Genomic DNA, 18,170 nt, shown 5'->3' with positions numbered 1-18,170 from the left:
TTTGAAGGGAAGCAGTGTAGGTTGTTAGTGAAAATATTGAACTGTAAGGGTCCAAGAATGACTTTTTGTGGGACAGCTGTTTTATTAACCTGGTATCGTGATAGACTAGTTTGCCACCTAACACAGTGCTGCCTATTGGTTAGGTAATTAGACCATTTTAGAATAAATTGAGAGCATCCTAATGTAGAAAGTTGTAAGAGTTTATGATGTGATACTGTGTCAGAGGCCTTTGGTAGATCTAATAAGATCACTGAAGTTATTCGGCCAGTCTATGGCTTTAACAGCATCTATGAAGGATATTAAAGCAGTGGTTGTGCTGTGTACTGGTTGAAAACCATGTTGGGTGGGAGATTATTTAAGATGTTTCAGTAGTTGTGCATGTATACATATCGCCTACAATTTGGATAGAGGGGAGAGAATAGAGCAAAGTCAGTAATTTGTTCATTAGTTTTCCACCTTTGTGTTAAGGGGGTTATGATAGAGTTCCTCCAGAGGTTAGGGACTTCAAATTCTATAATCAATTTATCAGAATGCTGATAGGGTATGCTATTGATTCTGCAGCAAGTTTTAGATATTCTGATGGAAGGTCATCAGTGGAGAGGGCACAAGCTTTTAGCTTGAGAAGTAGCTTGTGCATTAGTGAAGTAGAAATGGGTTGTAATGAGAAGGTAGATGGAATGCTAGATATAGAAGTAACCTGGTATGAGGAGGTAGAGGTGGTATAGTTATTAGATGCTGAGGAAAAGGGAGGAATAGGATTTTCTGTAGGGTTGAAGTTTATTAGGTGTGGAATTGTTCACAAGTTTAAGAATGCTATTAGTGAAGTGAGTACTGAATGTATCAGCTATTAAAGATGGGTGTTTATAGGGGTTTTGTGTGCACCCAGGTGTTAGGAGTGCTGAGATAGATTTCTACAATCTTTTTGGATTGTTGCTTTGGCTGGACATTTGTTCAGAGAAGTAATATTTCTGGTCAGCAATGACTAGTTTTTTAGCTTTATAACAGCTGCTTATAAATAAGTAGATTGGGGATCAGTCTCTGGTTTGTAATATTTGTCATATTTGATTTCTAGCTTTGGTTGGCCAGGGTGCAGGGTTTATTTTTGTCCTTTTAGTTCGGAGATAGGCTAAGTTATTGAGTGTGTCTTAAAGAGTTTGTTGAAGTGCCTGATGGTATTATGTAGTGGTAATGTTTTTAATGAGCATCAGTTGATGGTTTTTAAGATGTTATTAAATAATTCTTGATTGAAATTGGTTAAACTTCATTTTATAGCTGTGTGGTTTGTCCCTTGAGGGGGAAGCCCTATGGGTATATGCTGGTAAGGTGGTCACTTAAGACAGTAGTCTCCAACCTTTTTTTTGCACTAAGGACTGGTTTCATGTAAGACAATTTTCCACGGACCAGTCATTGTGCACATAAGTGCATAATTATTTATTTGACATTTGTTTACCTGGGAGGTTTGACTGAACTAGAAGTCCATTTTCAGCTGGCACCCAGGGAGAAAAGCTCCAAAGTACAATGAAAAGTTTGCAATAATTACAAAAAAAGTGTACATTCTGCTTAACAGCATAACATTGACCTATGGTCGAGGCAAATAAACCTAATGGCAACCTTATTGACTTTCTAAGTTTATAAGAGCAATATTTAAAATCTGTCCCTATGTGTCTCAGTCTAGCAAACCTCTTAGCTGTACAGATTTTCATTGAATGTCCAGATTTTTGCATCATATTTTTTGTTGGATTCTCATAAAACTGTTTTCTGACAGATTTTTGAGGTTTGAATTCATAAAATTGAGTTTCAGACTTCATACCATTCCGAAAATACATGCTAATGCAAAGCCTGTATTTCTGTCTACTTCCTAAGTTTGTAAAAGCATTACTTAAGTGTCTCTATTTTTGGGCCTTTGTCCCCACATTATTTTTGCTTTGTCCCAGGATCTTGCTCTGAGGTTGACAGGTACATATCCACATTTATTGTGAGAGGTACGTAAACCTAATGGCAGCCTTATTGACTTTCCACATTTGTGAAAGCAATATTTAAAATCTGTCCCTATTATCTGTAGCTTTGTCCAGATTTATTGTGCAAGAGGTTGAGTGGTATGGTAGAGATCTATGCAAACCTATCTGCTGCTGCTAGGGATCCCTCCTACTTTTTTTTTTCTCTCTCACACATACACACACACACATGTGCACACACAGATGCACACACACACTCTGCTTTCGTGCACGCATCCTCACACACGCACACACAGTCTCTCTTGCTTTCATACATGCATTCACTCACACAAGATCGTTCTCACTCTCTTGACCTCTCTCACACGCACACTGACTCACTTTCATGCACACATTCACTCACATGTGGACAAACATATATATATATATATATATATATATATATATATATATATATATATATATATATATATATATATATATATATATATATACACACACACTTTTTTTTGTTTCCTTAACTTTTATTATAATTGCTAACTCAGTCTCACTGCTCTCTCTCTCTCTCTCTCTCTCACACACAAACACACACACACACGTACATTCTGCTTTCATACACACATGCTGATGGACACACAAACGCACTCATACACATACATGCACACACTCACTTTTCCATTTCACTTTCATTCCATGCCTTGTGGCCTGGTAGCAGATAATCCATGGCCGGTAGCAGTTTGTGGCCCAGTGGTTGTGGACTGGTGACTTAAGGTATTTGGAAGTGTGACAGAAATCAAATATTTAAGGGGATCTGAGACCAGGATCCAGTCTAAGGTAGCACCTCGGTAGGTGATTACTATTTTACATTCTGGTAGGAGTGGTGAAAGATGTGTAAAACCATGAAGGTTAATGCTATTTGATTGTTTCAGTGATCAAATTTTGCCATTTATTTTTATATTGCTCATAATAGTTGCATTGGAGAGGTTATCAGTAGTCCAGGACAGAAAACCTTCTAATGTAGGACTATTTTGGCCAGGGGTATATACACTACTGCAATACATATCTGTTTTGTATTTACTTGTGACAGTGCCATAAGAATTTCTGTTACCCCCTCTCAAAACCTGTTGTATCCTTTAGTAATTATTGTAAAGGTGTTATGAAAAGTTAGTTGTACACCACCTTTTTTAGGGTTCTGTTATTTCTTAGTATGTTAAATCCTGGAGGGACTATTTCTGTGTTTTGTATACGTGATTTTAACCAAGTTTCAGTGACACTGATCAGTAATGTGCAAGCCATGAATGGAATTTTGAAATTTTGTTGCAGATACTACTTATGTTTACTGTTACCAGCTGTAATATGCTAGAGGGGGGAATTGAGGTGAGGGGAATGATTTGTGGGGGGTCGAGGGTTGGAATGAATATCTCCACATAGGGAAAGTTTGACGAGGTGGTAGAAATGGTAGAGGTGGGTAGGTTTTGTGTACTTAGAGATTATATATAGTTTTTTTTAATTTGGATTTATTTCTGAAGGAACGGAATTTGGGTTTAGTAAGATGAATTGGGTTATACTCAGGCTGGCAGATATATTTCAGAAGTTGTGTGTGTGCCTCTAGAAGTGAAGCCAGGGTAGATGTTTTCACTGTGTAGCTGTTAGTGTGCATTTGAGGTAAGTGGCTTGTGTGGAAGTGTGGTGATAAGGATATTATGAAGATAGTAGAATGTGAAGGTGATAGCATGTTGTAGAGTAAAAATTAGATGTGGATGGGTGAAAAAAAATAGGTGGGGGAGAGTAGTAAGGTTGAGTATAGGATGAAGTAAATAGGCAATTAACAGGAAGATTGAGTTTGTATTGTTAGAAGAGTTTGAGTGGGGAAAGAGTAATTTTGGTGCAATAACTACAAATTGGTAAGTGTTTGTATGACATTTGGAAATAGTGTTTTTGGGTAGTTACGGTGAGGGGGGAGGAGTTATGGTTACTATAAATGTAATTGAGTAGGGTGGGTGGGAATGGGGGTAGGTTAGTGAGTGAAGTGATCCCAAGCATAGCAAGGCTATACAGAGCAAGAAACAGCACAGGCAAAACAAAAACAATCGGTGAAGACAGGCCCTTTTGGAAAGAGAAAAGTTTAGAGAAGATATAATATTTACATTCTTTTCCAAAAGTGTATTTAAATACCCAAGAAGTATTCTTAATTTTATGTCTTATCCAAACGTGAGCCAGCAATAAATTGAGTGGCAAATTACATAAGGAAGGGTGGATAAGAGCAAATATAAGCAGAGGAAGATATTTAAATTCTTGGAGATAAAGATAGGAAGGAGGAGTGCAAGTTCTAGTGGTATGGTAAAGGCAGAGTACAATAAATGCAATTAGTCTGATTCATGAACGTATTTTGGTTCAGTGTTATCAGTGCTAGTCCCAAAACCATGTGTCAGAGAAATTAGAGATACTTTGGGTGAATGGCTGAAAACAGCAGAGAAAATATCTAGGAAAGAAGAGGAAGAAGGCCAGTTGAGTAAGGCAAGAACTAGTAGTGGGCAAATGTGCAAGATACATGTATGTAAGATGGATGACAAAGCTGAGTAGGATATATAAGGTACAGTAGGTAAAACAGTAAGGTCAGAATGGGACAATAGGATTCAGTTTGAAGTGCATATACAGCATTAGATTAAAGTGTATACACAAAGGCATGAGATGAAGGGTCAGAGGGGGATATAATTGCACTACAAGAGTGGAGGAAGCATGCAGTAATAGAATAGTTTGGATAGACAATATATCACAGCAAGATGGAAACCAAGTCAAAGGAAATGCTACTGTTTAGTTATTTAGTAAGAGTTAGGGCAGCCAAAATGTAGAAATTAACAGTCATTCAACTTGTAAATCAATAGTCTAATATGGGATAAGTAGGGGTGGGAGATTGGCTTAATGGTTAAGGTGTTTACCTTGTACATCCAAGGTGCAGGGTTTGATTCTCACATGAGGTAATTGGCTAGGCTTAAAATGGTCCACAAGGAGAGTTGGCCTAGTACTAATCTATGAACCTATTTATAAGTCACACCCACCCTTATACATTAAACTAGTAAATGTTGAATCCTATGATGTTATACTGTATAGTTGTCTATTCCCATCTCATTTTATTTCCGCTCATTTTTTGCATACTATGTAACTGTTTTTATCTCTATGTGGAGCTTTTCTCCCCGGGCCTCTGCTGAAAATGGAAATATATCCAGTTAGACTAGCCCTAACAAATGTAAAATAAATAAAAAAATAAATAAAAATTGAGAAAAGCAGGCTAGTGGCAATGCAGATGTTTAAAAAAATAAGAAAACAGATGCCAATCTGACAATGCAAAAGATTAAAAAAACATTAGGAGGAAAGACGCCAACCTGACATTTAGTTTAGTTAAATGAAATGCATGAAATCTTTCACTGTAAATATAGAAAAAACTAACCATTAATATTCCTTATGAAAAATGTTTTAGCTTGAAATATAAATACATATTTGTTTGAAGCTTAATGTCCAATACAAACCTTTTACTTAAAGGGTAGATTTTTTGTTTCAGAAAATAAGTCCTGCATTTAGAGAATGTCGCTTATTTTTAAGCTTTTTAATTTTAGAAGCAGTTTTCTAGGAATTCAGCTCACTCTGCCTCTTGAGAGGGGTACTGTTCCAATCCATTTGTTCAGTATTAAGGATTTTATGTTTGACAAAAGTGAATGCCTCCTCCAGTGTGAAATATTTTAATTTCTTCAGGAAAAATAGTTTGATCTTTGCAGAAAACACCAAAGTGGTTTTATAACTTCCTTGATCAGTGGTAAGGAGGATGTTTGTTTTTACTCATTGCTTTACTGGAATAATCATTGTCAAAATTGACTGTTAACCTACTTTAATAGGTGGGCCTGGACCATGCTGTTTTTTGGTATTTGATCTTTTTCTAAGCTAGACATAAACTTAAGTATAATTGAACACTGCAGCAAGTTTTCATCCTCCAAAGGTGTTCTTGGAGACCTATGTACCTTTTCAGTTCCAAAAGATAAAGTTTCAGGTAGATTTATAAAGCTAAGCTAAGAAGTTTATAATATTTTCTCCCACACACTTTTCGGGTATACCTCAATTGTTATTTCATCGCAGTCTGTTTTCTAAATCAACTTTATCTGAGACAGTTAAAAGAAATTCAGTCTGAGACTCGCCTTCATTTATTCTCCCTTCATGATCATGTAAAGCTTTTTCCATACTGCTGATTTGTGTACTTTATCATTTCATAAGAATTTTTAAATGCTATGTCTACTTTCTGGTCTCTTCTTTGAAACTTTATTTTGGTATCCAGGTTGTCCTTGTAAGTAATATGTCCTGTATATTACATAATTGCAGAAAAAACCTTCCTTAGCTGCTAAAAGTCTTCCCAGGTGCAAACAAGTGAGAAAAAAACAGAAAATATTCCTGAGTTGACCACCACGGAGCTAGAAGATAGCATTGAAACCTTAATGTTGAAAATTTAAAACTTCAGGCTTAAAGCTTCATTTAAAACCAAAGCGTAAATTACCCTACCGCTAACTGGGAAAACTACTCGAATACAAACTCCCAGGTCCAGCGCTTCCTGGAATCTATCAACTCAAATGCCCTGGATCAGCTGGTAAACTCCCCTATCAGAGGTGAAAACATATTGGACCTGGTTATCACCAACATGGGTGACAGGTGTTCCACACCGGAGGTCAACCTATCACTGGTTAGATCAGACCATAAACTAATCATCATGCCATCCCTAGCAAAACCAAGACTCACTCCCCTAAGAGAAGGAAACCAGTCTGGTGGACCCCTGCCATAAACAGGCTAAACAATAGAAGGAGGAAACTAGTTCAGAAAAAAAAGCAAATCCCAAGAAGGAAAGACATCCCTGAGCAGTATCCGTAAGAAACTAAGGTCCCTCATAAAATCCTCCAAGGCTAAATTCGAAAGAAAAATAGCAAAGGATTCGAAAGATAACCACAAACCTTATATAGCTATGTCAAGAATCTAAGTGGCAACTTGCAGATATGCTCTGAACTAGTGCAAAATAGCACAAAATATACAGAACCCACTGATATTGCCAACATCCTGGCAGATAGATTCAGTGCAAACTTCACCCCCTCTCACCCACAAAAGTGCCCACAACAATATTGGAAAAGTGTAGTGTCCTGGAAATCAGACGCAACAGGTGAAAACAGCCCTTTTAAAAGCCAAAAGCATTGTCAATGGGGCCAGATGGTGTCCCAGGCTGCATCTCTCATGAACTACAGAACGAACTATCCCCCCCCACCTAAACACACTGTTCAACCTCAGCCTCTCCACAGGCTACATGCCCATAGAATGGCACACAGCAATTCCAGGAGAGGCCACAACTGACCCTGGTAACTATCACCCCATAAGCCTGACTAGCCTGGTCTGCAAGGCTATGGAGTGCATTATCATGGAACTCATTAACAAAGACATTGGGAACCTCCAAACACTTGACCCAACCCAGTTTGGCTTTAAGGGCAGATCATGCCTACTAAACCTGGTTGACTTCTTGGAGACGGTCACCAAGGCCATAGATGAGGGGAAGGTAGTTCACACGGCCTACCTTGACCTCGCCAAGGCTTTTGACACCATTCCCCACTCGGGAATTATAGAAAAACTCGCCAGCCTGAACATAAACCCCTACATCACAAGATGGGTTGCCAACTGGCATACAGACAGAACTCGCACAGTAAGAATAGCGGGCTCCAGGTCCAACTCTAAACCAGTCACAAGTGGTGTCCCACAAGGCACAGTCCTGGGATCCCTACTGTTTGGCATATACTTAGAAGTACAGGCAAACACAGGAGGACTATGGCTAACCAAGTTCGCCGATGACTGCAAACTGGGAGCCATAATTGACTCACCGGCTGACATGGGCATTCTCCAAAAGGGCCTTACTGATATGGACACCTGGTGTCAAAGTCATGGTCTCAAGCTAAATGCCAAAAAATTGCATAGTCATCCCGTTTGGGAAAAACAAAACACCCATGAATTACCACATAGGTGGCAGCCCCCTTAATACAGAATAGGTAATAAGAGATCTAGAGACCCAGGTAGATAGTAATCTCTCCTTTGACAATCATATTGCCAAAGTAGTTGGGAAATACTTCTATGTAGCCCATCTAATTACTAAAGGGTTTGCATCTAGAAATGGAGGTTATAGGGCCCCTCTACTCGTCACTCATCAGACCCATCATATAGTACAATGCACCATTTGGGATGTACCTCACAAGACGCTTCCAACAGCTGGAAATACCACATAATTACCTCACCAAGAGGATTACTGGCTTCAAACATTTTTCCTATGCAGCCCGACTGGAAAAACTCCATCTGTACTCAATTGCTTACTTAGAGGTGATCTCTGCCTGACTTACAAAGATATGTCCAACTCCGAATTGATGGACATGCTCCACCTAAAGAAATCCAAGTCACTGTGAGCCACTCGCTCTAGTGAGCTAAACCTCACCACTACATTAAATAGAACATGTTGGAGGGATAGATTCCTGTCAGAGACTCCCCATGCTTTGGAACAAAATTCCTAACTACATTAGGCAGAGCCCCTCACTAACGCTCTTCAAGAAAAACCTTGACGAGTGGATGGGTAACAGAAAATACACCCCTGGGATCACTTCATTGGCTCTTCTTGACAGAGGCTCAGTTAATTAATCAATGGGGCAGCGAAAGCTGACACACTCTGGCTAGGTTTATGAATGCCCTCCGGCAGATAGCCTAGTACCTACCTATGAACCAATTGAAATAGGTTTTCTGTATATACAACATGGAAGGTTCTCTGTCATTCAGGTTTCATTTAATTAGACTTCTAGAGGTGAATCACGTTCATAACTATATGTTAGTAGAAGGTTGTGTTCTGCCTTTAGAGCTCATTCTCTTGAGCTGCCAGTGTCTGTGGGGAAACCTTGCATCTCGTGTACTAAATTCTAGATTTTACTGTAGAGGATGTCAGCGAATTAGTGTGTAGAGGTAACTGTTCTTGCAAACATTTGCCACCAGACTGCTTCTTTCTCTGTAGACTGATTTAATTTATATGGGGTGTTGTTTTTCAGATAGAGAGAACTGTTCTGATGATTGTGGCAGCGTATCAGATGTGTGCACTTCATTATGATTTAATTTATATGGGGTGTCTTGTTTTTCAGATCGAGAGAACTGTTCTGATGATTATGTGGCAGCGTATCAGATGTGTGCACTTCATTATCTAGCTCAGAAGAATCAAACTAAGGGGTAAGTCATCGAATGTTTAACGTTAAGGTTATACAAATGTTTACTCGCAAATTTATTTGGACTTTCTACAGAGCATAAACTTTGTGATATACCCTTTGCACATCTACTTTGAAAGCTTAAATTACCAAAATCACGAAATTCATATTGGAGACAAAAATCGTGAATGCTGGTACTCCTAAATCAGAGAAAATCTTCATATCTACATTTATCTCTCTAAACCTTTTGTAGTATGTATGAATTCAAGCATGTTAGATGTTATATTATACATACCATCAGAGAGTGAGGGTCACTGAAGCATTAGATGGTAACATTTGGGTTTACCCACCTGACGTATCCCCTTTATCTAGAAACAGCTTCTCCAAGTAGTGCCATATTCCCAGTGAGGAGCCAGTATATCCCTTGCTCTTGGGTTTTGAGGTAGATGGTATGAGATTGCCTTATTTCATGCATTCTTTTAATTAATTCCTCTGTTATGTTAGACTTTTTTCTGGGTATTATCCTGTAACCATTTTCTTTATTTTTAGAACTGTTTTCATTTCACCGTAACATAATTCTTCCCTCTGTACTGGCTTAGGACTAGACATGATGCCAGAAGTCTTTACTAAATATGTTTGTAGTCGATGAATAGCATCTAAAGAGTTGTGTATAATGCATGTTCTGTTGAGGCTGTGGCCATAATGCAGAGAAGTACTGAATGCTGCAGTAAGCTAAGAACATCCAACTTCATTTCAGAGAGGTGTGTCAAGGATCAGAAAAAAATATTTTGTTAAGATGGAACCTGTTAATGGAGAAAAATAAAGCTATAAGAATCCTGTTGTTGATGGAAAAAAAAAATCCTCATCCTCTGACAAAAAAAAAATCCTCATCCTCTGACAAAGGAGCCGTGCAGCCTTCCATTTGCCTCCAGATATTAGGGGTATGAATCTGGTGATTAGTGTCTAGAGAACCTCCATGGATATCGGTGACTTTTTGAGACTTATTGTAGAATGTCCATCCTGGTTGTTTGTACAGATGCCTGCATTGGTTTTGGCCCTATACAAAATTATTTTAAAGATAGATGATCCGGATGGTTCCATCATAGAGGAGTGCATTTTGACACCAGTAGTGAAGGCTTAATTCTTGATGGCAGAAATGACCAACTTCTCTTTTTCCTAGTGTACCCTTATAAATTTCTTATCTACAATGCTACAGTATACTACAATGGAAAAGGTTTCTGACATTGCATCATTTTTGGGGCACATTTTACCATTTAGGCTAAAATAATGCAACACTGGTACCAATGAATGTGGATGTAACATAAAAAGGATAAGTGTTCCTCCTTGAATTTATCATGCAGAGAAAGAGAGAGTTTTACTTTTCGCATTGTATTGTCAACTGTTATCACTGTATTGTCAACCGTTTATGATCAGATTGTGAAAGTTCTTTGTAATCCTCTGAATAGTCACCTCCTCATGATGCAACTTTTGTGTATAGCAAAGAGGTAATGAGACAGGATGGATGAATTTGTTGCACTGGTGTACAAACAAAGTTTCATCTAAACATTTGCAGAGTATTTAACTTCCACGGTCAGTCTGCAAAGTCATCCCCAGTGAAACAAGTCGGCCCCCAGCATAAAGCACTGGTAAGTCACACTCCACTATAGGCAATGGTCAGAGAAGACTCTTAAGGTCAACAGTGACTTGGCTGAAGACCAGAAAATTGGCTGGAGTGAAAACATAGCAATTCCAGGAAGAAATAATCTAAGAATGGCAGTGCCTCAGAATAGCATGTGTGAAGCCAGCAGAACAGATTCCCAAGACGTAAGGGAATTCAGACATTTGAGTAGTTTTCAGAAGGAAGTAGAGCATGAAGATGTGGGTGATGGAAAAGATGGACCACGCTACGGAGGAGTCTCTGTTGGCTAATGGAACAGCGACAGTGGAATATGGAGTGAGTGCTTCCAGAATCTACAGAGGAGTATCGGTTGGCTAACAGAACAGCGACAGTGGAATATTGAGTGAGTGCTTCCAGAAGTTACAGAGGAGTACCGGTTGGCTAACGGAACAGCGACAGTGGTATATGGAGTGAGTGCTTCCAGAAGCTACGGAGGAGTATTGGTTGGCTAACCAAGGCTAATGGAACAGTGACAGTGGTATATGGAGTGAGTGCTTCCAGAAGCTACGGAGGAATATCGGTTGGCTAAACGGAACAGCGACAGTGGTATATGGAGTGAGTGCTTCCAGAAGCTACGGAGGAGTATCGGTTGGCTAACGGAACAGCAACATTGGTAAATGGAGTACTTCCATAAGCTTCTAAATGAAAATTCTCTCCGCTGCTAACATGCACATTACATACTGAAAGAGCAAGGAGAACCCAGCTTAGAGGAAGTACAAAGTGCACTAAGGAAGACGAAGTTATGGAAAGGGAGACTCTGATGTAGTCACTGCTGATGTGAAGATGTTTGGAAGTTTAGGAGAGAAATGGTATGGTATCTGAGGGTACTCCTCACAGTGTAAAGAGAAAGGTGTCCCAAATTGGAGAATAAGCATTCTTGCAGCTTTGCACAAGAAGAAAGGAGATTCACAACTATGAGCAGTACAGTGAAACTCCTGTCACACAGCATGAAAGCGCTGGAGCGCATGATAAACACATTTGCAGAATAGGAGAAAGGAAGATGAACAGTTTGGATTTGTATCGAAATGCAGCACAACTGATCCCATGTTTGCAGTTAGATTGGAGAAAAATCTGGAAGAGTCCAACTAGACAGTCTTATACTTTGGGAAAACAAATGACTGGGTCCCAAGAAAGCCGATTTTGGCAGGCTTACAATAGTTTAGAATTTGTGCAGTCTATGTACTGGGATCTAGTGACAAAAATGCAGAGTTCAGCCTGCAGAGTTCAGCCTCCTACAGTCATTCCCAGGGTGTACATAGATTGCAGCTCTGAAACCAACTGTTTATATTGCTGATGGGTTACATCAGCAAACAGGTGAGGGGGTACAAGTCAAAAAAGCTGCTGTATGCAGATGATGTGGTATTAAAGGCAGATTCTGATTCAGCAAATGATAAACGACTGGAATGCAAAACTGAAGGTGCATGGGATGAAACTGATTACAGACGAGACAGTGGTCATAATACCACCTAAATATAGCACAAGAATTCTGGACAAACCCAACAATAATGGAGGGATAAATGTCCCAAATCTGGGGCAATTTAAATATTACTTCTATAAACTTGGTCACTTGAAAAACAGGTTTTGCATTGGCAAGTATTTTCTAAAGGATATGACGTGTGAAACTCAAAATGTCTGTTTAGTGAAGTCAATCCTCAATGATTTGCTATAAAAACACAAATTATGAGGTACAGATGAAAACTATGAACAAACTCTTGGCAATCTGTGAAATCCTGGACAATTGAGAGGTATGGCTGTCCCAGCTGCAAATTAGGAAAATCAATAGAAGCTTGTACTGAGATAAAAAAAACAGTGAAACGGGTTAAGAGCTTTGAATGCTGAAAAGGAGTGGTAGAGGAGAGGGCCGGTATGAATAAGTAGGTCAAATCTAGAATCCAAGATCTGTACCCAACTGGCTCTGAAGTATCGGAAGTAATTAAGCAAGCAATAATGCCTGACAGGGTGTGTGTTATTGTAATTAATGCCCACCAAGGGGTGTGCTAATGCCTGATGCCACAGGCCTAGGGCCTCTACACCCCTCAAAGGGCATTAATTACCCATTAACACACATCCTGGATAGTAACATTGCTCTTAAATTATGGGGATCTCTGTAAAATTGTATTTTACTTATTCAGATTTTTAATTATATTTTTTTATATATTTTTTATGTAAAGTAGTTCCTCTGCCTAATGCTTCAAAGTTGCTGTAGTATATGTAAATGGTGTTAGAGGAAGCATTTTACATCCAGAATACATAATTTAAAAATATCTAGATGTTTTCTTTATTTTTGATTCCTTATTGCTAAAGTGGTTTCTTGCCAGCCATTGGGGATTAAAGTCACTAATGACCTACATTTGACTTTCAGACTTTAGTTCCTTCAAAAAAAGTCATTGTTAACACAAATCCTTACAAGTACATTTAAAATGTGTTCCTATTTTTGAGCCTTTATTCCAGCTTTATCCAGATTTGAGTTAAAAGATCGAGAGGTACGCAAACCTCTTACTTGCTGCTGCTAGTGTTCCACCGATCTCAAACAGACTTCGTCTCACACACACATCCCCTCCACATGCACATTTGCACTTCAGAAAATGCAAGTCGTATTACTGAAGCAATTTTTAACAGCAATATGTTTCTGTTTTGAACCTTTGTTACCCCTTTATTTTAGGTTTTAATCCGTTAACTTGATCTAAGAGGCGAGCGGGACGTAAACCTCCTAAATGCTGCTGCCAGTGTTGGATCACTCACTCTTCACTCTGTCATACCTTGCTTTCATGCATGGAAGCAGACATTCACACACACAGAAATATAAACACATGCACACCATTTAGTTTTACACTTGCTAAACAGCAAACATGCTGCTTAGCAAGTTGAAAATAGCTCAGTCAATCTTGCTTTCACTCATATGCAGACGTATACTTACACACAGACACGCTCACTGATCTGACTCGTTTTTAGTGGGCATTACTTGTAGATTAACACCCTTTAGAGAGTGTTCGTTCTTCATTCGGGATGCTCATGTACAATTTGCCAATTCTCTAAAATTGTGGTATAGGGGCTCGGATAAAGGAGGGAGAAGGAGCAGAGAGAAGTGCAGAGTTTAGAATATAGGAGGAAATAAGGTTAGGGAAAGATCCTATACCATTTTATAAAAAATGGTACATTGGTGGGTAGCACATGGGTATTTAAATATATTTAAAAGTAGAGGAGAATAAAAAGAAATGATGCAGCATAAAGAAATACAAAAAACTAAGACCAATGATGTGGCAAAGTAAGGAAGCAAAGATGTGTGACGAGAATAAATTAAAGGTAAATATGCTATACAGACGATTTTTTATGAAGAAAAATCAAGAGGATGCTTTTTTTGGAAAAGAAAAAGCAAGAAGGGTATCTTAAATGGAAAAGGCGGCATAAAGTATAAGCAAAAAGGCATTCTAAAGGTGGTAGAGAAATTTGTAGAAAAATGTATGAAAAGAAATGGTTGGCTAAGAATGGAAACTGGAAAAATATCTGAAAAAGTAGAACAATTATATAGGCATTGAGGGCATAGAGCAGGAGATAAAAAAAACTCAGGAATGAATCTACACCAATATTGAATGTTCCCAAGGTATGAGTATTGTAAGGAAATGAACAAAGGTGTAAGAGAAGTGCTTTAAAAAAATATTAAATGAGTTGAAGGAAGGTAGATGTGGTGGAATGACAAAAATTGTATGTGGAAAAAGGATGAAAGAAAGGGTTTAAAAAAATTGGAGGCATGTAGCACTAGGGAATGCCAACTATATTGAAAATATTAGGAAAAAAGGATTGGGAGTATTAGATGAGGTAGTAGAAGGAGTTTGCAGTATAAAAATGAGAGGTAAAACCAATACAGTAAAAGTAGTGGGAGACACTGGGGAAAAATAAAGATGGTTGCTTCATGACTCACTTTCTGAAAGGGTTTAAGTTGCATGTTGTGTGGCAGATTATATTGGCATATTGTATAGGTGAAACAATGTTCTAAAGAAATGTTATAGGTCATGGGTACAAGTTATGATAAATGGGGTGGAGTTTAAAAAGTGATGCCGAATGAGTATGTGCTTTTTGTATTGATTGCAATAATACTGACATGTACGTATGAAATAAGGGAGGAAAGAAAGACCAACATGTATAAAGTATTCAGATTTGAAGGGTGGCATAATGGTTATCCTGTTTACCTCATATACACAAGGTACAAGGTTTGGTTCTCTGGCTTACATGGCCAAATAGCCTAGCACTTGCCTATTAACCTATTTAGTTCTAATAACAAAACTAGGTATGTATTAGCGAGGATGTAGTAAGAACTGAAATGCTGTTGAAAGCAGCTGGTTTGCAATTAAATAAAATTAAGTGTAATGGATCTGATGGGATAAAATAAGTAGAATATATTTTACAAGAAAAGTAGGAAAGATTTTGGAAGAGTTTATAATTTCAGAAAAAAACACTATGAATGCTTATGTTTTAAGAATCTACAGAATGTATTTCCCACTCAAATGTAACCGTTTAGATATGCTTTGTTTCATTTGGGGCTAAACCCATTAATAAGAGATCATTTACAATAAAAGTGGTTTTAAATATTCAAAACATCAGTGATTCATTTAGCATCTCTGCGTTTATTTTTGCAAATGAGAAAGGTAAAAGAGAAAAAGTTAAGATGTCATATGAGAAGTATAAAACTATATGGAAAAAAAATGTGAAATGGTGAAAGGACAAGATGGAATAAAAATATGAAATAAAATGAAATCATGGAAGTTAAAAGTAAATGTTCATGAGGAGAAAAAAATGGTACAGCATGATCTTGGAAAACTTGTTGGTGTACCCATGAAAGGAGTTAAAATTTTATGAAGCAAGGCATTTTTGTGAAGACTTTTATTAGATCAGTTAGAATAGATAAGGGAATATGAAATAAGGTAATGGAAGAAAAAGTTAGATAAGGGAATATGAAATAAGGCAATGGAAGAAAAAGGTGTTTTTTGTAAGGAAGAAACAATTTTAACTGTAAAAATAAAATTGAAAATGTTAAACTATAAATGGGGTGATTTAACTGTATACATATGCATGTTATGGGAAGCGTGATAAAGAAATGTGATATTAAATGGAATGCAGTGCAGTTTGTGGCAATATGAGTGTTCTACATAAGATGAGGAATGAGAGGTTGACATATTACCCAAAATAGAATTTGTAAACTGACAACTGATGGAGCCAGGCATACAGGAAACTCAAGAAATAAGGCAGTTCAAATGATTCAGGTAGCAAGCACAAAAAGTCCAAGTATATATATAAAAGCATATAAAATCTCCTTTATTGTAGTCGACAAAAGGTAAGCGCTTTCACTATCTAGCTTCATCAGACCATAGCTGCTTATATGCTTTTATATATACTTCGTGCTTGCTACCCGAATCATTTGAACTGCCTTATTTTCTGAGTTCTTGCTTGGAGCTTGAGTTTCCTGTATGCCTGGCTCCATCCGTTGTTAGTTTACAGCAGTCTTTTGGTTCGTTTGTTTCTACTTAACGGAGGACTTACCATTTGGATTCCACTATTTTGTTTTCATTGTTATTGCTAAAATAAAATTTGTAGAGGATGGAGGGATGAACAGTAAATTATAAAATTAAAAGAAATGGAATTGTTTAGCTAATTTCTATTGTGTTAAACATGTACATTTTAAAATATGAATGAAAAAATGTGTAAATAGTTTCTTGTGATATGAAATTAATAAGAATAATGTTAAAGCAACCCTTAATTTTTTTTTTTTTTTTTTTTTTTTTTAAGTACAGTGGGGTCTTTCACATATACCTGTGCTACCAGCAGCTCAGGCAGATGGGACCTCAGTTTAACATCTCATCCAAAGGATGATGCACCTAGGACTGTAGACAACCCCATTTTGCAGCACTGCAGTGTCGATTTATCCAATCATCCAAGAAGGCATTTAAAGCTATTAGCTGTAATTACAAACCATTAAAATTCAAAGACTAATTTCTGTTGGCATATAAAATGTGTTCACAACTACTAACAACTCGTGCAATGTTAGAAATGTCCTTCTAAGGCTGGAGTTCTGTAAACTTGATGTGCAAAGAACATTATGATGCAAATAATGTGGCTGACCTGTCAGCCTTTTCCAAATGATAGTATGGCAGTGCATGGTGGAAAAGATTTGGACAGTTCGTTTAGCCACTGTGGGGAAGTGTGGCCATGAGTGTGGAGCCTGAGTAAGGAAACAGGGGAGCACAATCTGGGTAAATATAAATTACACACAACCCTACCTCATAGAATTGTTATTGCAAAATGGCATAATTTTAATAAAGCATCATACTGTTCGTCAAATCTACTGCCAATCATTAGCGGACCAGAGTTCCGCTGTGGCAACCCCTAACCGTGAAAAGCCGAAAGACAACAACTGTTTCAGAAAATTGCTGTTGTATAACCTAAACTCCATTTTCCATTATCTGCACGGCTGGAGTCAGTGACTCTAGTAATTAGCACTGAGGATTAAGGCTATGAGCTGTTCATGAGTTTCTTCCTGTAATGCAGGGTTTGATTCTCTGTCTCCATTTACCTACTGTATACCTTAGCAAGTCAAACAGGGTGCACTTGACAGTTGGTAAGGTGTGCTACACAATGTCTCGGGTAAGGTGTGCTACACAATGTCTTGACTACATGCAGTAGTAGGAGCTTATGAGCTTAACTAAGGATGGCTTTAAAACAAAGTGTGCTTTTACACACCTAGTGTGTGATGACATTTGTGGCATCAAATAAGAGCAAGTTGTGCTACTGTGAGTGTAGATGCATAAATGAAAGAGCAGAGTGCAGTTTAATGTGCAAGATAGGTTCACTTCAGAATATAAAACAATAAGGTATGTTAATGCATTTATTTTACAGAGATTTGCTTTAAAACAAAAAGTATATTTTGTCATTTAGAAGCAATAAAGGGTGACAATTTGTTCAAGTGATACAGAAAATATTTCTGCCTGACCAACACTGGTCACAACTATGGGAAGTTAACATTTCCCTTTCTATTAGTACACGGTTGGGGTCTTGCATTCTCAATTTCAGGGTCTCTGCATATTGTTTATGGACCATAAATAGCAGGGAGACTGGGCTGAACTGTTACTGAGAGCCATACGACAGTACCATGGCTAAGGAATGTTTGACCAGAGCTGTGTTCAGGAAGACTGAAAACTATGTTCAGATGATATGACCAGATCATACCCACAAAAGGTGGATTGACAAATACCAAGCTTGAAGATGAATGGAAAGCTTGTATGGGGTTTCTGCAGTTTGAAA

The 18,170-nt window shown here is 37.9% G+C and overlaps 1 protein-coding gene across 1 annotated transcript in view; it reads left to right on the top strand.

The window, feature by feature from the left end:
- The window catches only part of LOC122807972, a 157,328-nt gene that overhangs the window by 35,491 nt on the left and 103,667 nt on the right, over window positions 1-18,170 (top strand). The window contains exon 4 of the mRNA XM_044078999.1: window positions 9,140-9,224. Within this exon, the coding sequence (XP_043934934.1) occupies window positions 9,140-9,224 (85 nt within the window). The remainder of the gene's footprint in view (window positions 1-9,139; window positions 9,225-18,170) is intronic.

Source organism: Protopterus annectens, chromosome 8.part0 (genome assembly GCF_019279795.1).
Source record: "Protopterus annectens isolate FY-2018-M chromosome 8.part0, PAN1.0, whole genome shotgun sequence".
NCBI classification, from domain to species: domain Eukaryota; kingdom Metazoa; phylum Chordata; order Ceratodontiformes; family Protopteridae; genus Protopterus; species Protopterus annectens.
Note: the sequence above shows the minus strand (reverse complement) of the source record. Positions and strands in the feature narration are given on the sequence as shown.